Source organism: Leopardus geoffroyi, chromosome B1 (assembly GCF_018350155.1).
Source record: "Leopardus geoffroyi isolate Oge1 chromosome B1, O.geoffroyi_Oge1_pat1.0, whole genome shotgun sequence".
Classification (NCBI taxonomy): domain Eukaryota; kingdom Metazoa; phylum Chordata; class Mammalia; order Carnivora; family Felidae; genus Leopardus; species Leopardus geoffroyi.
The window spans coordinates 138,710,505-138,735,161 of NC_059327.1; the positions used below are offsets into that span (position 1 = coordinate 138,710,505).

General features: G+C 39.8%; 1 protein-coding gene across 2 annotated transcripts in view; it reads left to right on the forward strand.

The window, feature by feature from the left end:
• Window positions 1-24,657, forward strand: part of RASGEF1B (RasGEF domain family member 1B) — a 559,703-nt gene that overhangs the window by 377,054 nt on the left and 157,992 nt on the right. For both annotated transcript variants that reach the window (XM_045473602.1, XM_045473603.1), the window contains one exon: window positions 18,910-18,996. In XM_045473602.1, coding sequence (XP_045329558.1) covers window positions 18,910-18,996 — 87 coding nt within the window. The remainder of the gene's footprint in view (window positions 1-18,909; window positions 18,997-24,657) is intronic.

Genomic DNA, 24,657 nt, shown 5'->3' on the forward strand with positions numbered 1-24,657 from the left:
ATCTAAGACTCTCCATTTACCAGAGTTGGAATGCCCCATCAGTAGCTGCAAATAATTAGTCATGCTCTCCATTCTATCGAGTGTCCTGTCCTTTCCATGACAAACCGGCCATCTTGCCTAGGATGCTCTACACAGATACTGGGAAATGTAAAGAACCTTGGAAGGTAGTTGGTGCTGTCTAATGTCATTTAGAGTTAACAGAATCTGTTCTAAATGTTCCTGATAAATTAATCAACTCTTTTCTTATTTTTTTTTTTTTTAGCGTGGTATATCAGTGAACAGCATAGCTTTTGGAGCCAGACAACCTTGGGTTCAAATCCTGCTTTGTAATTGTATATAGATTACTTAACCAATTTATCTCAATGTATTAAGTGTTGGCTTCTTGTTATGCATAAATATTAATCATACTTACTTCATAGGGTTTTACTTAACATACTACCTGCATACAACTGTCAGGTAGAGCAATTAACTGAGATTATTTCTGGTTATCTCTCTCTCTCTCTCTCTCTCTCTCTCTCTCTCTCCTATCTATCTGGATGTCTGTGTGGGTGTGCAAACACTTCTCCTTACTGTTTTCAACCTGTAATACTCCTCTCCAGGTTTTTCACATGTGTTATGAAGTTCCTAGTTGTAAGCAACAGAAACAAGCTCTGGCTATTATAGGCAGAAAAACAAATGTCGTAAAAGATAGTGCTGGAGGAAATATAAATTTGGTAGCATGCCTATTGGTACAATCACTTTGGGAAACTAGTATAGTTTATTAAAATTGAATACAATCTGGTAATTCTACTCCCAGCTATATACCACATAGAAAAAAAAATATATATATATATCAATACCAAAAGGCATGGGTAGGGATGTTCATAGCATTATTATGCATGATAGCCCCAAATGGAAACAGTACAAATGCCCATCAGCAGTGAAATGGATACATTTTTATATGTTCATAGACTGGAATACTACAGAGCAATGAAAGTAAACCAATTATAGACATATACAAGCATGAATCGCAAAAACATAATGATAAAGAAAAGAATGAAGATCCAAGAAGATACATTTTGCATAATTTCATTTGTGTGAAGTTCAAGAACAGTGGGGAACAGGGGAACCCAGTGGGGTTAGAAATCAGGATAGTTGGGGCGCCTGGGTGGCGCAGTCGGTTAAGCGTCCGACTTCAGCCAGGTCACGATCTCGCGGTCTGTGAGTTCGAGCCCCGCGTCGGGCTCTGGGCTGATGGCCCAGAGCCTGGAGCCTGTTTCCGATTCTGTGTCTCCCTCTCTCTCTGCCCCTCCCCCGTTCATGCTGTGTCTCTCTCTGTCCCAAAAATAAATAAACGTTGAAAAAAAAAAAATTAGAAATCAGGATAGTGGCTTCCCTCACAGGCATGACCGGGAGGAGTTTCCACCTGGATGGAACCTTGACTGGCCTCCAGGTTGCTGAGCAGGAGACCATCTGTCCCAAAGGAAAGAGAGAAAACTATCTTCCTTGACCTGAGAGGTCTGGGAAGCCCCAGACTGCTTTGATTAGAGAGATGAAAGGAAAGTCAGACCCACCGAGGGACAAGGGGGCAGAGGTGATTCCATGTGCTAAACCATAACTGCTTTTCAAATTTTTACCTTTCATAAGAAAATTTCAGAGGAAAATGTCATTGGCATGCATCCTCTCTAACTAATCTAAGCATCACTGTAAATTCGATTTCTTTTTTTTGTTTGGGAGAAGAACCATTTGTGTGGTACTATACATTCTAGTTTGCAAGTCATGCTGATACGCTTTATCTCATGTGGAGTATCGCTCTGAGATTTGAAGACAATGCCAAAAATGCCCCTATCGTTGTGTCTGATCAGACTGACCATTCATTACAAAACTATGAGGTAGGTAGGCCAGGTAAGAAGTGTCTTTACTTTGAGGAATCAAAAAGAAAAAATTCTCAAACTCAGTTCTTCTGACACTAAGTACTATGCTCTTCAAGTTGAATGCAGTTTGGATAATGTATAATATCTAAGAAAACCAAACAGCTGATTTAACAATTGAAGTATAAAATGAGCATATAGTGCTGTGCTATAAACCCTATACCAGATGCATCTCTGAGCATGTCCAAGTAGGAGTTACCTTTGGTCTTGGTCTTAAGTCTAGCCTAGATGGCTTTTCTTTTGCCAGGAGGAGCTTATCTATTGGTTAGTCAATAACTGCTTCCATAAAATGCCGTTCCTGTTCCCTGAGAAGTATAGCCATAATCACATGTAAATATCTAAAATGATGTAAAGTACATGCTGTAGACTCTGCAACGTGGAAAATATTTTTAGGTATTTTTTTTCTTGCCCTATTAAAATGGAGAGGGCTGCTTTGGACTTATAAATCACTGTAGAATAGGGGCACCTGGTCTGACTTCAGCTCAGGTCATGATCTCATGGATCATAAATTCAGGCCCCATGTCGGTCTCTGTGGTGACAGCTCAGAGCCTGGAGCCCGCTTCTGATTCTGTGTCTCACTCTCTCTCTGCCCCTCCCCCAACTTGCTCTCTGTCTTTCTGTCTCTCTCTGTCTCTCTCTCAAAAATAAACATTAAAAAATTGTAAATCATTGCAGAATAGAACATTCAACCAGGGAACCCAAAAACCCAGTGATGGGACAGATGCAGTGTTAGGTACCCACTGTACCTGCCCCCACAAATGCAGCTCTTGGTTGTTCTTTGCTCTATTTCCTATCAAAACCTGATCTTATTCTCCCTTGGTCATTTTCCCCTTATTGTGAATTAGAACCCACATGCCATCTTTCCCAGGGAATTTTACACACTAGGCCTTTTGCCAATAATTAATTACAGGATGTATGTCTTTTCAGTACAAAAGAAATCTCAGGTGCAGATAACCAGTGGGTGGAGCATCCTTCACCTTTGTACTTGAAATTGCACTGCCTGTCTGCTTTCTGGGAAGACTATGTCCATGGGTTATGGCTCCATTTGTGAACTGCCATCCGACCTCACTTAATTTCTAGTAGCACAAGGAAATTTTAGGATGACTAGTTAAGGGCTATGTTATTTGGAAATGTTATTGCTATGCTTACTTCTTAAAATGTTAGACTAACTCTGAACAATCATTTAGCTTCAAGGAGGGAAGATCGATTAAGACATCTTTCACTTTACCATGTCCAGATCTGAAAAATGAATCCAAGAGTCACTGTAAGAAAGATATGAGTACAGTCAAAATACATCTGCTTAGGGAACCGAAAAAAGCTTGAAAGCGTGAGAATAAAGACTTATTTCCTTTTTCCTTAGAAGTTGTGTTGGAGTGTAAAGGATGCATGGGTATTTTCATTTTTTATTTTTTGCATTGCATAAAATTTGTACTAATATCAATTGATTGGATCTTTGAAAACAGAAATTTTGTCTGTATTGTTTCAGAATCCAAAACTTAGCCTGAACCTGTTGTTAAAGGGCATTTAGAGGTGCCTGGACCAGATGAAGCTCATACATTTTCAGACAGATCATTTTTAGTGATTCCAGAATCCAGTTTGACTGCCTTTGTCACTTGTATTTTACGTGAGCTCCTGATTTGGGAAAAGTGCTGGAATGTATCAAGTACAATTTGTCGTAGTCTTCTCACATCATATCAAGATAAATTTGCCTGAAAGCATAGGTTTCACCTATCATGCCATGCACACTGTGGCAGTTTGTATAGACAAACTAGTTTTTAAAATACAGTTGAATTTTGTTAGCTCTTTTTTAACTGCTTACCAACAAGATTGGTGATTATCTTGCCGCTACTTTTAGTACATGGCAATGCTACCTTAGTACCTGGCCGTGCTTAGAATTTTAGGAGGGTTCCTGGCTTCATTAACTGCAGGGCCCTCAGCCAAATGCAAATGCAGGACCCTTGGTTCAAAAAACAGGTGAAACTAATGCCATTAAATGTACTAACATATATAGTGTTGTCCTTTCTTCTGAAGTCTCTCTCTGAACTTGTCATGGTGTTTTTTATTTGCTGTTGTCATTCCACATAAAGAAATATTAAATCAAATTATTAGTATGAATTTTATCACTTATATATACAGATTGCAATGCTAACTTTAAATGTAAATATAAGAGCATTTAACTTTTATGCAGACCCACTGAAATTAAACAAAACTTACTGGCTTGTGTAAGCACATGTCTTTCATTCTTGCCAGAACAATGGACATACTGCACAGTTAACTCAAGTGTTTTTATTCCACCTCTTGACACACACATACTATACCAACACTTTCTACTTTTGGTTTATGGAGGAATCAAGAAAGACTATAAGGAAAAAGAACTGTGGATTGCCCCATCTTTTCCTTTCTTTCTATATGATCATTTTTTAGCCTAAGTGGCTGGCTTACGGGAGAATAAAGAATATGATTAGGTTCCTTGGTTGCTCATGTTTCTTAAAACACTGTTGCCTTCATGTTATGTTTGAAGCAAGTTCGAGTCCAAATGGAAAGCATGGTCTGATGGGGCTCTTAGTGTCTCTGTTTACTCATGTGTAGACATAACACACTTACACCTTGTACTTGCACTAAGTCTCTCTCAAATGCCACCCGTTGTGGTTCCACTGGCATTTTGTGCTCATGAGACATCGCTGACACCGTATGCAAATAAGATGACAAGGAGCAGCAGTCATACGTACTGTGTGTATTTCCTCTATACGTGTGTATCCTCCATCCATCATCCCATCGGATTTCACTTACAAAATGAAGTTTCATGATAAAATTATTGAGAATTTGAAGATGGCAACAACAGAGCATTATGCCAAGCACAGGGTTCTTGTGAGCACTGAGTTCTGTGTATAGGTAGAGCTGGTTCCTATACCCATGGAGCTGGCTCTGAATATTATAGTGGAACTATAGTGAAGGTGATTTGTTGCCAAAATGTCACTCAGAGGATATCTACCATAATTTACTTATATCTTGCCGATTTATTCGCATCACCTGTACACATTTTGTTCCTTTGCCGTGGAACAAAAAGCACACCTTAGTTTAAAAGTTAAGTTGGTTTAAAGGTTAAAGTTAATTGATATCCCTAATTACTAAGCAGGTTTTTATACCTTTGATTGATGGCTTCTTTTTCCCATTTCCTACCCATGCTCTAGAGACACCTCCACTCTCATTTGGGAACACAAAAATATAATACTCATTATCTGGATATATTTACAAGGGCATTTACTAGGCACAGGCAAAGAGCCAAGTAATATTAAAAACAAAACAAAACAAAACAAAACAGGGCACCTGGGTGACTGAGTCAGTTAAGCATCTGACTCTTGATTTGGGCTCAGATGATGATCTCGCGGTTCCTGAGATCGAGCCCCGTGTGGGGCTCTGTGCTGACAGCATGGAACCTGCTTGGGATTCTCTCTCTCTCTCGCTCTCTCTCTCTCCCCCTCATCCTGTTCTCTTGTGCTCTCTCTCTCTCAAAATAAGTAAATTAAAAAAAAAAAAAACCTTGAATGTTGTTCAACAGTTAGCTGTCATGAGGACAATAAACTGATTCTTTTGAATCCAGTTTTCTTCTCTATATCCTGAAATGTCACTGCCTATTTTAGTTCCCAGGATCCTGCCTGAACTCTGGGCCTTCAGCCTCACACTCTAATATGTTCTTCACCATGACACCACAGTGATTTTTGTAGAGCACATGGCCAATCTAGGTGCTCCTTGCCTAAAATATTTTGCTGGATCTTTCATATCTTCATGATAATCATCATCCTTAAAGGTTTGACCCTGCCATCCTCTCCAGCTTCCATGATATCCCGTGTCCCTTCAGACAATTTGCAGTTATTTAAATACCTTTGCTCTCTCATCCCTCCTATATGTGTGTTAACCTATTGCCTAGAAAACTCTACCCTGTTTTCTCGGCCTGTTCTCTTGTTTAAGAAGCGTCTTAGGAATTCAGCCATTTGTTCATTTACCTATTCATTTATTTACCCAACGTGTATTTGTTAAGCGCCTATGGTATGTCAGGTGCTGTGTTAGAGTTTCGAGACACAGTGATGGATAAAAATAGAGAAACCCTGACCCGGGGGGAACTTAAGAATTAGGGGGAGTGGAGACAAATAATACATATTCAGTATTTTTGCTATAAGCACCTTCCCACAAGCATATTCATCACAGGCATTTTCACTGCATAACTAATTGGCCATAAGATAATTTTGGTATAAAAGATAAAATCATGAAAAATGAAAAGGACCTTCATTCAAAAGAACATAATGAAACATGAAAAATGAGTAACAAAATTGAAAATATTTTATTGTAAAATATGAAATATTTGAATACATGTAAAATGTATATAGATTTGTGGCAATATTACACAAATAACTGATTTTATTTTGCAGATTGTACCTAAATGCTTACCTTCAAAGTCTTTTGGTCATAGTTTTATGCATTTGTGGGGTTTTTTTTTTGCTTATTTATTCCTTTGTCTTCTTTAGCATCTTGCTTTTTCTTTTTTCACTGAAATTTCTTCATTCATTAAGAGAGGTATCAGTTTCCAAACACTGGAATGTATATTTGTATCTAAGCTTTGTATTGTGTTGTGAAACCCGTCTACACTGTTGTTTGTTCTTGGCATATTGTCACATGTCTACTGGTAGACATTCCTAAGTTCTATCAGAAATGTGGGTTCAAAATTCTGCACCACTGTATAACCATTATCAGGGCTAAGATTTTTTTTTAATGAAAAATATTTTTTTATCTATCTATTTATCTTAGAGAGAGAGAGAGAGAGAGAGAGAGAGATCATACATGCAAACAGGGGAGAGGGGCAGAGGGAGAGAGGGAGAGAATCTTAAGTAGGGTCCATGCTCAGCACAGAGCCTGACATGGGACTTGATCCTATGACTCTGGGATCATGACCTGAGCCAAAATCAAGAGTCGAATCCCAACCAACTGAGCCACCCAGGCACCCCAAGGCTAAGATTTATATAATATGAAAAAGGGTTTACTGTGTCCATGGAGAAATCAAACTAACCTTCAACCAGTTATCTTTTTATCTCTTAGGGCAAAATTGCCTTGTGGCAAATGAGTTATGTGGTGAAAATATTTGCGGTAAGGAATCTACAGCAAATATGCTTATGGTGAAAACACTACCTAGAACCCAAATAATATGTGCTTTCTTATTAAAAATCCTACAGGTACAAAATACAGGTACAAAAAGTGCCCAAATCAAGAACAGTTCTGATAAGAGCTGCCAAGGAGAAATGCTGTGTGGGATGAGAACACAGAAGGAGGGAAATAGAACCCGTGGAAATGACAGCTGAGCTGACACTGAAGGGAGAATTGGAGTGACTTGGAAAGTGAAGTGAGGAGGCTGAGTGGGATGCAGGCATGGGGGGAAAGTTTTTCCAGAGGAGAGAAGAGCATAAGCCAAGGTCCTATGGCAGAAGAGAACCTGTCACTCAAAACACCAAAGGGAGGACAATGGTGCAATATGAGTCAGGTGAGGTAGAAAGAGGTTTGACCAGGGAGGGTCTTGTAGGCTAAGATAAATTTTAGTTTTTATCTGAGAGCAGGAGGAAACCTCTGGAGTGTTAGGTTTAAGGGGAAAGGCAGTAGAGCAGGAGGGTCATAATTCCATTTATTCTTAAAAAGACTTCTCAGTCTCTCAGGTATAGTGTGGAGAGCAGATCTGAGGAGAGGAAGAGTGGAGAATCCTCCAGAAGTCCAAGGAAGAGTTGTTTATGAGCGAAAGTAGGTAGAAGTGAGTTTACCACTCGTGTGAAGATTTCTTGATTTCCCTGAACCTCACCCGTCTCCGCCATCAGGGTGGATTAGAGCATCTTTCCTTGTGCCTCATTGAAACCCTGTGTTTTGTTGTTGTTGTTGTTGTTGTTGTTGTTGTTGTTGTTGTTGTTGTTGTTTTCATTTAATCCACACAATGAACTTGTTGCAGTGGGCATTATCTTCATTTCCTGTGGGAGGAAGTATAAAGTTTGGAAAGGTGAAGCAACTTGCCTGGGTTTCCACGACTAGTAGATGGTAGAGCCAGTGTCTGTGAGAAGGGGAGGCGAAGGTGTGAGAAAGAATTGGGGAATGAATAAGCCAAGTGTTTGCATGGGAGAGAGAAGAAAATTTTGGCTGCCTAAGAAAGTTCAAGTTGAGACAAGAAGACAGGTTGGAGCCAAAATGTAGTACAAAATTGCCATCACATAATGCTACATTTAAAAAATCAGAACTCCAAAGTAGTGAGTGCTCTGTGCACCCTGATGCAAACCCACGGTCCCCCCACATGCCTGACCTGCACCTTTACCACGTCCTCCCCTCTTCTTGGAATCCTAGCAAGAGTCTGTATTCCTTGCCTCTACTTCCTTGCTCCCTAGAACCCTGGAATAGAACAAGTAATTGTTCCCAGCTCAACCTCCACTTTCAAGCAATATTTAAGTTCTTATGATTTTAATTGCAACCCCTTTCTTAAGTCTCTCCATTTGCGTGGCCCTGCTGCGACTTGGCGAGTCCAGATTTTCAGGCATTAGCCCATCTTTCCAGATTTGTTCCAACGGCAGCTTGAGTAGTTACAGTCTTTTCCCCTCTCACATTCACGCTCCTGTCTGCCAGCCAAGGAATCCATTCAAACATTGTTATGAAAGAATCCTGGGCTTCCCGCCTACCTTTCCTGTGCCATCTCTCACCACCTCTGCCTTACCCTGTAAGATCTAACAGCTTCAAATTATTTGTGGCTCACATAAAAAGTCAACATTTCTTTTTACTCCATACCTCTTGCCCTCATGATATTTCCTCTTCCTGAAACACTGTAAACCATGTTTCAAATCCCCAGCCCCCTCCAGCCCCTCTGTGCCCCACACCACTTCTTTGTCTTCCTAACTTTGCTTTGATCTCTTGTGCTCCACTCCTGCACCAGCTCCTCTTAGAAGCCTCCAGGTCACAGGAACTGCTCTCCTGGCTGGGCTGGTTGCTCTTTCTCCTCAAACCTTAATATGCACTGCTCCTTTTGGATCCTCTCTTGCCCCCTGGACTTGGGTGAGCTCCTTGAGAGTAAGACAGCCTCTAATTTGCTTTTTTTTTTTTTTTAATTTTTTTTAACGTTTATTTATTTTTGAGACAGAGAGAGACAGAGCATGAACGGGGGAGGGTCAGAGAGAGGGAAACACAGAATCTGAAACAGGCTCCAGGCTCTGAGCTGTCAGCACAGAGCCCGACGCAGGGCTCGAACTCACGGACCGTGAGATCATGACCTGAGCCGAAGTCGGACGCTCAACCGACTGAGCCACCCAGGCGCCCAGACAGCCTCTAATTTGCCTGGGTATCCCCAGGGCCTGCTCAGTACTGATGTACAGAACATCACCCATTCAAACTCTGTATCTGCTTTATCACCGGTCGCTGAAGCACCCTTTCTCCAATTCATTTGGGAACCTTTCCTACACTGACTACCTAAAAGTCCCCAAAAAGTTTCTGCCCTAAAAGCTCTTCCCCTGATACTGTCTTTCTTGCTAAGATGGCTTGTGTTAATTATTCACGGCTGCCATAACCGAGTATCACAGACTAGGTGGCTTAAACAATTTATTTTCTCATAGTTCTGGAGGGTAGAAGTTTGAGTTCAAGGTGTCAGAAGAGTTGGTTTCTTCTGAGACTTTTGTCCTTGGCTTGTAGATGGCCGCCTTTTCCCTGTGACTTCACACGATCTTCCTTCTATATATGTGTATGTATAAATTCCTTCTTATAAGGACCAGAGCCATTTGGATTGGGACCCTAAGGACATATTTTAAATATTAAATCACCCCTTTAAAGACCCTAACTCCAAACACAATCACATTGTGAAGTACTGGGAGTTAGGATTTCAACATATGAATTTTGGGAGGACACAATTTAGCCCAGAAGATGCCTCTTACCCATTGATAGCTTTCCCCAAATTGACTGCCAGTCTCTAAGCAGCCCTCATCTGCAAAGATGCAGGTTACAGCATCCCTGGCTTCCTCCCTCCCTCCTGTTGAAAGCTCCATTGTGATCACCTTAGATTTGGATCTCGCAGGGCACAAACATTTGGGATCATTTTGGGTATGAAGTTGACCATCAGTGACATATGGGAGCTGGGAGATCAATTTTTTCTATGTGATGTTTTCTCATGTTGACATAGATGACCTCTCATTTTCATTTTCCTTCCTATCTTTTCTGAACTGCTAGAGAATTTAGGGTTCATATCATACAAGTGAATAGACCATTGTGTGGTGTAACTATCACGCCTTGGTTTTGACATTCCAAAGAGATGTATAATTCTTTGGTGGTGCTGATTGTTTTCAAATACCTTGCTTTATTTTGATCGTCTTTTAAGAAAATACAAATTATATGCGATATTTTTTATTGCTGAGGTAATAAAATCCCAGACAGGTCACCCATCAAGTAAGTGTCACAGCTGTTCTCAAATTCAAATCTTCACAATAGGAGGCCAGGGCCCTTTCCATTATATGATTATTATCTTATTTACTAGGTCCCTAGAGCTAGACATATATTTATTTTATAAGCATTTACTTTTATGAGCCTATGCTTATTTTATTAACTCATAATTGATTACTTTTTAAAAATTTATTTTAATTTTATATTAAATTAAATTATATTTTATTCAATTTTAAATAAATTTATATTTATTTTAAATAAACTATTTAAATATATTTAAAATAGTTTATTTTAAATATATTTAAATGTTTAAATGTTTAATATGTTTAAAATATATTTATTTTAAATAAACTATTTTAAATAAATTTATAATTATGATTTACAATGCAAACTTTTGAATATTTTTTATTTTATTTTTTAATTTATTTTAGAAAGAGAGAGCATGAACAGTGGAGAGGGGTAGAGGGAGGGAGGGAGGGGGAGTGAGACAGAGAGAGAGAGAGAGAGAGAGAGAATCTCAAGTAGGCTCCAAACTCAGTGCAGAGCCCAATGAAAAGGCTCAATCTCACGACTATGAGATCATGATTGGAGCTGAAATCAAGAATCAAACATTAAACTGACTGAGCCACCCAGGCACCCCAACTTTTGAATATTTTTTAAAGATAAAAAATAAATTTATCTATATAAAGTTATTTAATAAACTTCTGTAGCTTTCCTATTGTATCTGTAGCTTTTACAATTATTATAATCTATAATTGTTAAAATTTTTATTGAAAACTTTATAAGCCTTTGTATTAGTCATTAACATTTCTATACAAAAATTCTTATAAACTTAGCACAGAGCTAAGTTATAGTACTCAGAGGATAATTTATCGACTGACAAAGGGGAGGAAATCTATTTATTAAATCATAATAGAGATTCGTAGGTATGTGATATTTCACTCTGAAGAGGGCATCAAGGAAGAATAAAATAGAACATTTGTTACTCACATGAAAAAATAATATTAGCATTTTTTATGCATTTTTTTTGTTTGGGTGAGCCAAATTTTAATTTAAATCCTCTAGGCGAGCCTATGGTGTAGATATCATCTTGTTTTATATTTGGGGAAACTGAGGCTTATCGTGATTCAGCAGCTCTTACTCAAGATCTCAAAGCTAGCGAGTTATGGGGCTAGAATTTGAGCTCGTGCCTCTGACTCCATGCTTATTGTTTCACTGTGACACAATCTGAAGAAATTACAGTATAGAGACATAGTCAGCAATTACTCATTGAAACCAGGGACATACTGGGTACAGACACTTGAAGTAATGAAGCCCATAAAAGGGGCGTTGTACTGCTTTGGTTGGTCATCTGACACTGAGTTACTAACCCCCGTGGGCTTTAGTGTCTTCATCTATAAATATGTAGTTAATTGTGACATCTTTCTCATAAGTTTGCTATATACAAAAAAAGAGTTGTGTGTATATGTACATGTGTACGTATATGACATGAATTTTAGCTGTGTCAACCAGTTTAATCCTTTTGAAAAACAATAATTGGATGGTATAGAATAAAAGCCATAAAAAAGGTCCATATCTTTGGCACAGGAACCCTTCTCCTTGAAATATGTTCTGAAGAAATGATTCAAAAGAAAAAAAGAGTATACTTGCGTGTTAATTTTAGGAAAAAATAGTTTGGTTGTTCCTCAGAAGGTGAAACATACAGCTAAATTATGATCTAGTATTCCCACCCCTATGTGTATAGTCAAGAGAAATGAAAACATACATCCCATCCATTGGACATGAATATTCATGGATACCTTATTAATATCCACAAAGTGGAAACAACTCAAATGGATGAGTAGATAAATAAAATGTGGTATATACATTCAGTGGAATATTTTTCACAATGAAAAAGGATGAATTAGTGATACATGCTACAACAGTAGGATGAACTTTGAAAATATGCTAAATGAAAGACCACATATTATATGATTCCATTTATATAAAATGTACAGAATAGGCAAAAATATAGACAGAAAGTAGACTAGTGGTTGCCTGGAGCCTGAGACAGGGAGGAGAGCCGCTGGAGAGATGCTAAATGACTGCTAGTAGGTAATGGGTTTCTTCTGACAGGGGACAAAAATATTTTAAAATCACATTGTGGTGATGGCTGTACAATACTGTGAATAAACTAAAAAATATTGAATTGTGCACTTACTATTTTTTTTAATTTTTAATTTTATTTTAGAGAGTGAGCAAAAGTAGAGGAGAGGGGGAGGGGAGAGAGAGAGAGAGACAGAGACAGAGACAGAGACACAGAGAGAGAAAATCTTAAACAGGCTCTACACTCAGCACAGAGCCTGAAATGGAGCTCAATTCCACGACCCTGGGCTCCTGACCTGAACTGAAATCAAGAGTCGGATGCTCAACCGACTGAGCCACCCAGGTGCCCTTTCATCGTGTGTTTTATATGGGTGAATTATATGTGACATGAATTGTTTCAATACAACTGTTTTCTAAATTTCAAAAACAATTAAAGGGAAAATGGAAATAATAAAAATATCTATCAAGATACCGAATACATCATGTTCTATTTTGTTGATGGAATATTATGTAGTCACTAAATATTAAGTCCAGAGACTGTGTAATAACACAGAAAACATGTAATGGGATGTTAGGTGGAAAATGTAAAAGAGTGTGATGCAAAGTGGTGTCGTAGCTAATTATACGTGCATTTGGATAAAGGCTGGCAGGAAACTCATAGACACAAGCAGGCAGTGAAGGGAATGTGCCTCTTTCTTTCAGGAGTCCCATTAATGTTGTTGAGTGTTTCGAAAGCACTTGTTTTAATGTTCTTTGTAATGGTAGCCTTGTGGTAGGTACAGGTGCTACTGAAGATGCATAAAACATAGCAAAGGAAGGCAGAAGCACAGGAGACATTTTAAAAACCAGCATGTGAAACATCCAAGAAATGGAAATTTACATGCAAAAATTTAGCTGAGCATTTAAGGGAAATGAGCACTGAGGGAGGTGCTGAAGAATGCATAAGCAGGGCGCCTCTACCAGAATTCTGCCCAGAAAATATAGAAACTGGACTATTTGTGGGTACATTTGCCCCTGTGACTCTATGTCTGCAAGTTTTAGAGGGAGAGGATTTTCATATACTGGAGCTGGTCTGGGTCTGTGATAATAACCCAAAAGGAAGTAGGAAAACTTAGCAGTATGCACAGTTTACTTAAGTTCACCAAAATTGTTTTAGAATGTGGAAAAAGGGAGGAAGTCTGGGTAAGCCTAAGTGAGTCAACATTTAATGGCCCTCCACCCAGTTCTCCTCCCTTCCCAAGGCCACCTCACCTCTGCATCTGTGCGCTTGACCCTTGCAAGGAAGCAACTTCAGCGGGGATGGGTGGGGTGAACCCAATTCCCTGTTGGTTGGCCTCAACCATCAGGTCAGGCGGCCAGAGAAAACAGGGGCCAGAGCAACGCTTATGACCTATAGCATGTCCCTTTTCCGGAACTTTCTCCTTCCTGGGTTCCCACTGAATGTTTGCAATGTCCCAGTTCCCTCAACATTCTAGGTCCCAGAAACAGCTGATGACTTTTGTGAGGAGCAACTGAAGTGCTGCGTTGGCAGTTCTTTAAAAGCACTCCCAATCATATTTACTCCAGATAAATAATGTGACAAGGTAAGGCTAGATGGAGGCATGGCAATCTTTAAATTAGGTTCTGGTTCCATCTCAAAACAGAACACATTGTTCCTAGCCCCAAGGTGTTGGGGAGGAGGGGTGGGGAGCTGATGGACAACAATGTCCACCAGATTTCTGAGGGAGGACTCATTCTTTCCTTCAGGGTTATTAGATTCATTTGAGCTGCCCAGCGATGCACCCTTAAGTAGATGCCATGTGGACTGATCCCACTGTTCAATCAACTAGCTGAGCCTAACAGGTGATCCTTATGTCCTTTAAAATCCTAGATTATTTCTGTCCTTTAGCACCAGGAATTGCTCTTACGTTTCAGGCGCCAGGATAACCACTGAAGGTTGTAATTACAGTTCAAGTCCTTAACCACTTCTTCCCTCTCCCTTTAGGAATTCAGTCATAGAACAAAAACACCAGGTACCTTTCCTGTGGGGATCTCTGAGCAGTTCTGTAGCTTCTCAGGGGTGCTCTGAAGTTATTACGAAAAGAAGATGAGGGCAGTAATTGCTCTCTTTTTGCAGGGAGCTGCCTGAGGCTTCAACAACTTTTCTCTAATTCTCTGTAATTCCACTTGGTCCAAGTCCATTCTCAGCACCCCCGTCCCCCACATTTAGCAAATGGGGAGTTCAATGCAGAGCAGCTGTTAGCACCAGCCACCCAGCCGCTCAACCGCCCGAACAACAACAGCAAAACCTTATGTGGAAATCCTGAAATGAGGAAAAGATACAGAAAAAGGGAGACACTGGCTAATAATAACTGTATGCCCATCACTACTTTGTGTTGCATATGAACCCATGATTTCAGAAATTCCCTTGTAGGTATGGCCGAGAATCATCACATATTTCCCCACCAAACCAGTAATTTCTAGGTAAGAAATCTATGTTTTGCAACTACTGGGTTGTTTTAGTCTTAACTATATGCAGTGCAAATGTATCAAGGGAATCTTTAGTCTAAAGAAAATCAGGCTGCAAAATAACCTAAGAAAACTAGTTATATGTTGCCATAGCAACTGGACCAGCCTCAGAGTGAAGGGCAGAGTTCTTCAGATTCATCTACTGTGTCTGCATATTGACTTCCTCAAAACAGAATCATATGTCCTGATCATCAACATTTTCATTAAAAAAAAAAGTTGTAATCTCAAGTAGATATATTTTGACCTTTTCCCATGCAGTGTCTTTTTATCTCTGGAAGGTGGGGTTTGGTAATGGGAGCCCTTGGAACTTTCATCATGGCTTCACTAATATGGTTAGGACCTGAGCCAACAGGGTTTGATAGTAATTAAACTTTGATGACTGGAATATGACCTATGAAGTGAGTTGCTAGTCTCCATTTAACTCCTAATGGACAGAAATCCTCACCTCCCTTGGAATCCAACCATAACCCCTGTTTTCAGACCCGGGGAAGAAGGCAGATGTTTGAATGACTTCTCCTAAGGGTAAACTACAGGGCTTCTTCCCCAGAAATTACGCCTCACCTTTCCAGGTCACAGACATCTCCACAATTAGTCTCAAAATACCCTGCATGATGTGTGTCGATAATGCAAACCACATTCACAGGCAGGGCCACCCTGGAACAAGTAATTTGCCCAGGGTAAGATAATTAGTAACAGCAGGGGTAGAGATTCCAGAGGGCCAAACTCTATCCTTTGCTAAGACCACTGAAAAATCTTCTTTTCACTCAAGAAACATGGCCAATTAATGGACAGCAGGAGGTAGGGATGGATCAATACTTGTTAATTAATTTTTAAAGGTCATTTTTATTTTATGGGGTTATTGGTACCTACAGTTAAGTGTTTTTCTTCAGTAACAATCCTCTTGGTGTCTCCTCTAAAAAGACTGCAAAGAGAGTGAAAAATGTGTGTTATGGGCATGAGAACTGGGAGCTGGAGAGAGCCGGATCTGGAGGGTCTTTGGAAATTAGTGACTACATAGAGAAAAAGATTCAGCTGGCAAAAAGAAAGACTGCTCTAACAGAAAGCACCTACAGTATATCTTAGTTCCTGCAGCTATGACAAAATGCCATAGACTTGGTGTCTTATAAACAACAGAAACTTCTGTCTCACAGTTCTAGAGGCTAACGCCTGAGGTCAGGGCTCCAGCACTGTTGGCTGAGGGCCCCTTTCTAGGTTATAGACTTCTCATTGTATCTTCACACAACAAGGAAGCTCTCTTGTGTCTCTTTTACTTAATTAATCAGACCTTAATCCCATTTATGAGGATTCTGCTTTCACGATCCAGTCAGTTCCGAAAGGCCCCATCACCTAACACCATCATCTTAGAGATTAGGATTTCAACATACAGATTTTTGCAGGGACACAAATGTTTAGACCACAGCAATGTATAAGACCAGTGCTACACTGTGAAGGATACAAAGATAACTAAGACACGAGTTCTTGTCCTCGGTAGCTCACATTCCCAGCAGAAAGTGACAAGTACTCTAATAATAGTACATGGACTTTGTGGTAGGGAGAGATTTACTCTGACTCTAGTCAGAAGTAGAGGAAAATACAATCTACAGATTTAATGTAATCTCTATCAAAATACCAACAGCATTTTTCACAGAACTAGAACAAATAATCCTAAATTTGTATGGATTCACAAGAGATCCTGAATAACCAAAGCAATCTTGAAAAAGAAAAAGCTAGAGGCGTCACAATTCTGGACTTAAGTTATATTACAAAGCTGTAGTCATCAAAACAGTATGCTACTGGCACAAAAATGATGAATAGATGAATAGAACAAAATAGAGAGCCCAGAAATAAACCTATGATTATATGGTCAATTAATCTTTTACAGAGGAGGCAAGAGCATGAAATGGGAAAGAGACAGTCTCTTCAACAAATGGTGTTGGGAAAATTGGACAGCTCCATGCAAAAGAACGAAACTGCACCACTTTCTTATACCGCACACAAGAGTAAACTCAAGTTTACTAAGTGTGTGACCTGAAACTGTAACAATCCTAGGAGAGAGCGCAGACAGTCACTGCTTTGACATTGGCCGCAGCAACTTTTTCTGGATATGTCTCCTGTGGCAAGGGAGACAAAAGAAAAATAAACTTTTGGGACTACATCAAAATAAAAAGCTGCACAGCAAAGGAAATCATCAACAAAATTAAAAGACAACCTACTGAATGGGAGAAGATATTTGCAAATGACATATCTGTTTAGTATCCAAAATATGTAAAGAACTTATAAAAATCAACACCAAAAAAAAAAACCCCAAATAATCTGATTAAAAAATGGGCAGAAGACACGAATACACACTTTTTCAAAGGAGACATCCAGATGGCCAACAGACTCATGAAAAGATGCTCATCATCAGTCATCATCCGGGAAATGCAAATCAAAAGCACAATGAGCTGTCACCTCACACCTGTCACTATGGCTAAAATCAAAACACAAGAAACAGCAAGTGTGGGTGAAGATGTGGAGAAAAAGGAACCCTCATGCACTGTTGCAGGGGAATGCAAACCAGTACAGCCATACTGAAAAACAGTACTGAAGTTCCTCAAAAAATAAAAAATAGCGTTACCATATACAGTAATTGCAGTACTGGATAGTAACCCAAAGAAAATGAAAACACTAACTTGAAAAGTTATAGTGCCTCTATGTTTATTGCAGCATTATTTACAATAGCCAAAGTATGAGAGTAACCCATGTATCCATCAATAGATGAATAAAGTTGTGTATATACATACATACACACACACAAAGACATACATAATGGAATATTACTCAGCCATAAAGAAGAATGCAATCTTACCATATACAGTGGCATGGATGGATCTAGAAGGTATAATGCTAAGTGAAATAAGTGAGAAAGACAAATACCATATGATTTAACTAATATGTGGAATTTAAGAATTAAAACAAATGAACAAGGAAAAAAAGAGACAACCAAAGAACAGACTCTTAACTCTAGAGAACACTGATGGTTATCAGATGGGGGGTGAGTTGGGGGATGGGTGAAACAAGTGAAAGGGATTAAGAGTACACTTATTGTGATGAGCAGTGAGTAATGTATAAAATTGTTGAATCACTATATTGCACACCTGAAACTAATAGAACATTATGTTAACTATACTGGAATTAAAATTTAAAAATAAAAGAAGTAGAGAAAAATAGCAAAATGTTTCTTAGGGAATCTGAGCTGGGCTTAATAGGACAGGTAGGAAATCATAGGCAGATACTAAGGAAAGGATATTTTAGGAACCGGGAACAACATTAACAAAGGCATAGAATGGAAGGAAACACATTGAGTAATGTGGCTTGAGTTTTAGGTTAAATTGTGGGACAGAATTAGAACTGAGACAGAAAAAGTAAAAACAAAACAAAAAGAAAAAGGAAAACAACAACAAAAAACACCCCCCCCCCCCCCCCCCGCCACAAAAGTCACTATTTGGAGTATTCTGAAAAGCAGCTACAGAACTTTGGATAGTATCCCACATAGAATTAAAGATTTGAAGACTGACATTGACTTGTGGCCAGTGTTTTTGTGCAATGAACTATTAGTAAAGTTATTTTTGTTTTAAAAAGATTCACATAGTCTGATTTATGTTCTAGGAAGATACCTTAACAGATTAGGCTGAAGTATTTTGCATCTAAGTCAATATGTGTGCATGAATTCTTTCAAAATGTCTTAAACGGTTTTGTAATATGTCCTTGTACAAGGTTAACTGAGTTTGCACAGACTGCATATTGAAGATGCCCGTGCAAAACTGCTGACTTAGGTACTTCAAGTGACAACCCTTAGGTTTATGTGCTTGAGGCACTATTGTGAGCAACTGGAAAATGGTTCTGTGCAGCAGAAAAGCCAGCCAAGTCTGAAATCTCTCTGTGTCTCTCTCTCTCTTTCTCTCTTCATGTGTTTCATTTCTTGCAGGAACAGCAATGGAAGCTTTCGATGTACAGCAGCGGCATAACTCCAGTCTGCTTTACGAGCCCTCTGATTGAGAAGCCAATTGGCAAAGTAAGAATGAATCCATTTCTTACTCAACAGTACGATCTGAGTGTGTTGGCTGTTATGCCTTTTGTCTTGAGCTATTTGGGTGAAATAATCAAACTGATCTCATAAAAGTGGTTGATAAAATCCAAATTTTGACCGGTCTGGTTGGCCCTAGTGTACCCTTGCCCTTAGCAAAATGTTAAACTGAGAGATGTTAATCTGAGGTGCCTGTGTTCAGCTTCTACCCCCACTCCCATCCTGCTGATGTCCTCCCTTTCAATGTCCTGCTCTGATCTCTTTAACTTACCTTCCCTGGTCTATCAGAACTTGTTAGAAGGAAAGAGGGTGCTTTTAGTAATTTACATCGTAGGGGAGAGGGGAAAAAAAACAATTTTTTTTCTCTACTCCCTTAGGCTTAGTACCTGGGGTTATGCAAATCAAACTGGAAAAAAAGAGACAGATAAACAAGAGAAAATGTTTATTACTACAAATAAGGAGCCCTTCATAGAAAAGAAGTGAGGGGCCAAAGAAGCAGTTACATATTCCGGGCTTATACTATTTTAACAAAAAGCAATAAAATGTGGAGAAATGCAGGAGAAAGGAGAAGGTCGGGGGGAGGGGAGGGGTTGGGCTTCTCAGAATGGTAAATTGTGAGAAGATAAACATATGGAGAAAATTAATGGGTTGATAAGAGTTATTTATTAAGTTTGTTAGGTAGACTCAAGTTGGTGCCTTACCCATTGATAAGAATTATCTCTGGTGATAAAGTCATCTTCTTGCTGGTATGGGAGAAGAAGACACATTTAAAAATTTATGTAACCTTTGGGGGCGCCTGGGTCGCTCAGTCAGTTGGGTGTCCGACTTCAGTTCTGGTCATGATCTCACAGTCTGTGAGTTCAAGCCCCGTGTCAGGCTCTATGCTGGCAGCTCAGAGCCTGGAGCCTGCTTTGGATTCTGTGTCTCCCTCTGTCTCTGCCCCTCCCCTGCTCATGTTCTGTCTGTCTCTCCTTCAAAAATAAATAAACAATAAAACATAAACAAAAATAAAAATGTATATAGCCTTTAGAAAGGGAGATTTATGCCCTGCTTTTAGACTGAAAGTGATGGGGAACTGTTTCTCAGTTGACTTCAGCTCAAAATAATTCTTTTGGCAAACTGGAATATCTGGGAGTGGCATATTCTGATCCCCTTCAACATGTTACTGTTAGGTCCAGCCACGGTACTACTTTTAACAACATACCTGTTATTCAAACTCTCTTGCGCAATGAACAACTACTTCTAGAAGAGAAATTACAGGTTTTGCCTGAAGTGCTACTCTTCTGAACCTGAAATCATACCCATCAATCCCACCAAGAAGTGTAGAGCGTGATGGTTGAGTGTGGGCTCACTAGAGCCAGCCTGCCTGGGTTCAAATCCCAGCTCTGCTATTCACTTGCTATGTGACTTTGAGCAAAGTCACCTGTAAAAAGGACATCATTACAGTACCTGCCTCATGGGACTGTCACCAGATTAAATGATTTAATATAAATCCATAACAGCAAGTTTTAATTTATTTTTTATTTTTTTTTTACGTTTATTTCATTTTGAGAGAGACAGAGAGAGATAGAGAATCCAAAGCAGACTCCGCACTGTCAATGTGGAACCTGATGCAAGGCTTGAACTCACGAACAGTGAGATCTTGACCTGAGCTGAAACCAAGAGTCAGACACTTAACCGACAGAGCCACCTAGGCGCTGTGTAAGTTATTATTTTTACCTATTTTGTTCACTATGTATCCAAGCACTCAACAAATTATGCAAGTGAATGAATGAATAAATGAAAGGCAATACACGTGGTAAGCCTAGAGGAAGCACATCCTCAATTTGTTTATGTCAAGAAATGGAAGCTGGGGAGGGGGGGGTGGCACCCCTGAGTGGCTCAGTCGGTTAGGCATCTGACTCTTGGTTTTGGCTCAGGTCATGATCTCATTCATGGTTTGTGAGTTTGAGCCCCGCATTGGGCTGTGTGCTGACAGTGCAGAGCCTGCTTGGGATTCTCTCTCTCCCTCTCTCTGCTCCTCCCTGGCTCATTCTCTCTGTCTCTCTCCCAAAAATAAATAAAAACACACACAAAAAAAAAAAAGAAAAAGAAGAAGAAATGGAAACTGAGGAAGGGGATAGAAGAGAAGCCTAAGTCTGGTATATCGAGCACACTTTACCAGAAGGGCTGCAGTATATCTGGGATTCCTGCTGCCTTTCTGTTGTTTGCCCAGTAGAGCATCTTCAGGCCACACACAATCCAGTGCCCGGGATAAAACAGAGCTGCTGTTGACAAAAGTCAAAAACAAGCAAAACTTCTTGTAATAGGGCTTTTCTCTCCAACTTATAGGTATCTGTGGTAGGAACCAGAATTTGTTGTACCTTTTTTTTTGTAGGTACTCAATAAATATCTTATTTATTATTTTTAAAATTTATATCTGAGTTAGAGTTTTTTTGTACTTTTTAAAAGGAAATGAATCGGGGCTTCTGGGTGGCTCAGTCGGTTGAGCGTCCAACCTCAGCTCAGGTCATGCTCTCATGGTCCTTGAGTTCGAACCCCGCGTCAGGCTCTGTGCCGACAGCTCGGAGCCTGGAGTCTGCTTCAGATTCTGAGTCTCCCTCTCTCTGACCCTCCCCCCGTTCATGCTCTGTCTCTCTCTGTCTCAAGAATAAATAAACATTAAAAAAAAATTTTAAAGGAAATGAATCTATTTGCCTGGCGATTCCTGGTAATTTTGCCTTGGTGGCAAGTCCCGCCCAATGCAGCAGTCCACAGGGTGTGAAACCCTGGCTGAACAGAAGCCTCTTCCTCATGAAGTTGCAGGCCTGACGTTTTGCAGGCATAGAAGGGAAGCAACCCAAGCTACTTGGAACTGAGTTTCTGTACTTTGTATTCAGTGGGTCTGCACTTCCTCTCTGCTGACTTGAGTTCCTAGTGAGAAGAGTATCACTTGGCACAAAGATTAAACAAGCAAACAAAACCCCTCTCCGCACATCACAAAATGTGTTGGCAACTGCCCCAGCCCTTCACTGCCTTGTCTCTGCTTCATTCCCCTTCAGCCCCACCTGTTTTGTTTATATAGGTTCTTTTTAAAAAATTTTTTTTAATTCTTATTTATTTTTGAGAGAAAGAGAGAGAGTGAGCACGAGCAGGGGAGGGGCAAAGAGAGGGAGACACAATCCAAAGCAGTCTCCAGGCTCTGAGCAGTCAGCGCAGAGTCAGATGCGGGGCCCTAACCCACGAACTGAACCCTGAGATTGGGACCTGAGCTGAAGCTGGACAGACACTTAATCAACTGAACCACCCAGGTGCCCCAACTTTGTTAATATAGGTTGTAAATAGACCAGCAGTTTGTGGGGACAGAAAGAAGACATTTCAAAGGCTAACATCAGATGTCAATAAACCTTGGAGGGCTCTGTTTTGACTAAGTTTCACTTCATCCAGTAGACAGTTTACTCAGTTTACTGAGTTTACGCAGTGTTTTCCTACACCTGATCAGAAACAGTAACAGCACTATAAAAATGGTAGGGAGTGACTTTCTAGAATGCTTTTCAGAGAGCAGAAGGAAATTAAGTGTAGTATGACAATTCTTGGTTTGGTGGTATTTCACTCTGTGATTCTCAGGTCTCTCTCCTCTGGCAGGGCAGAATTAGCAGCCAGGTATCCATACAGTGACACCGGGACTGTCTTGGGTTGAGTGGATTGCTCCAAAGCTCTGGCTTCTGGGATCTATACATTTGCTTTCAAATACTCTAATGAATTCATTTTGCGATCAGCTCTGTTTGCCATCTACCTGAAGGGGGAAAATGATGCCAAAAATGTAAGCAAAGTCAAGCTTTTAATTATAGGGGTCAATGGAAAGCAGCATTGGTGTGAATAATTGAATCTATGGTTACTTGACCCTGAATCCAAACTCTCTTCCTCACATCAAAAAATGTTCTGTTGGGTGAAAGGCTGCACGCCGGACCCAGTTATGGTGTCCCAAACTGAACCAAGGACTACTGTTCCCTTGCTATGGGGGGTGGAAAGGTGTTATGAAAATCCCAATTGGATAGCAGAGAATACCAATCTGAAAAAAGAATATTTGGGGACTGACTCCAGTCTTATAATTAAATGATAACTCTTCATTAATGGGTATGATTAGAGGGTAGATATAAAGGAGGAAAACTTCCAGGAGCAAAGAGGGAAAAGCCAAAGAAATCACTCTGGGCAGCAGGAAAGCAAGCCTGGAATGTGTGATTATCCACTCTCAGATCAAGAGGAGTTGCATGTTTTATTTTGCATAATTGGAGTCAGCGCCTTTTGAACGAAGCATACAAATTTATGTAAATAAGAATGCAAATGTTAAAAATATATGTCTTGGGATTTCCAGGGGATGACCTGGCAGCTTTGTCTTCCTTGCCTTTGCAGCTGCTAAATATCGTGTTGTGAAAGCTCAAGATGAACTTATTCCCCCAAATCCCACAATGTTATAACTGGAGGACTTTCTTTGTAATTCATAGGAGATACTCTGGAGAATGAATTAAGACAGACTACTCTTTAATGTATTTGACCGTAAACATGTTGCCCCCAAGAGGTTGCACAGGCTAGCAGTAAATGCAAAAGGGATTTTGGGATTTCAATAAATTAATGGCAGATCCAAAGTGGACTGTTGAAAGGGAATAAGACAATGATGATGGAGACAAAAGCAGGGATTTTGAGAGATAAGTAACATTAGAGGACGACATAAAATTTAACTTAACAGGCTCTCCCACAAAATTCTCATTGGCCCTACTGGCAAGACAAGAGACTGGGCTGAAAGAAGCATTATTTCATTCAGCAAGCATTGTGTAGATCATGCCGAGTCAAAACAACCCAGTAAAGTGCCATGACCTTGGCAAATTGCGCAGAATACACAAAGCAGATAGAGCTGTTTTTAGATTAGGAGCTGCCCATGACCATGGCTATGCCAACCTGCCTTTCTCAAAAGGAATTTAGGTGATAGGTAAGCATGTCCCCAGTCAAAAGGAAAGTAACTTTAACTTGATTTGACTAGAAGGAAATGGAGAGAGACACCGCCTTGAAGGATAGCAGTGTTATTAAATGGAAGGGTGGCTAACAAAACAAACAAGGCTCCCTGGGCCTTCTGTATTTCCGGGTGAGCGAAAGGGAGACCGGAGGAGGTAGTTGGAAGTAACTGGATAAACAATAGATAAAAAGAAAGGAACTGGTGAACTCAGAATCAACAAAATGGAGCACCGCTTTATTTCAAAGGTGGGAGGCATGTGTGGGAAGAAAATAAAGAGAGGTGTCCCTTTAACAGATTAATCTTTAGCTCCTTTTAGCACTTGGAGAATATTTCTTATCAAAGGAAAGTTTAGGGTAGCAAACAGGGACATTTTAAGAATAGTCTTATAAGTGACAGCCCACTGAGAATCATTGAATGTTACATCATGATGTGGTAGCTGGATCTGGATAGATAGCACCTATTCTGTGAGAAGCACCTTGGGGTTAATATTCAATATTCAGGGCTCTCAGTGACCCAAGAGAATGGAGAAGCCAACCCACAGGCTTACTGCTGCTTCAAAAAAAAAAATACCAAAGTCAGGAATAGTAATTAGAAAATAATAATAATGCTGAGCAAAGGAAGCCATAACAACTACTACAGTTGCAGATAAACAAAATTTT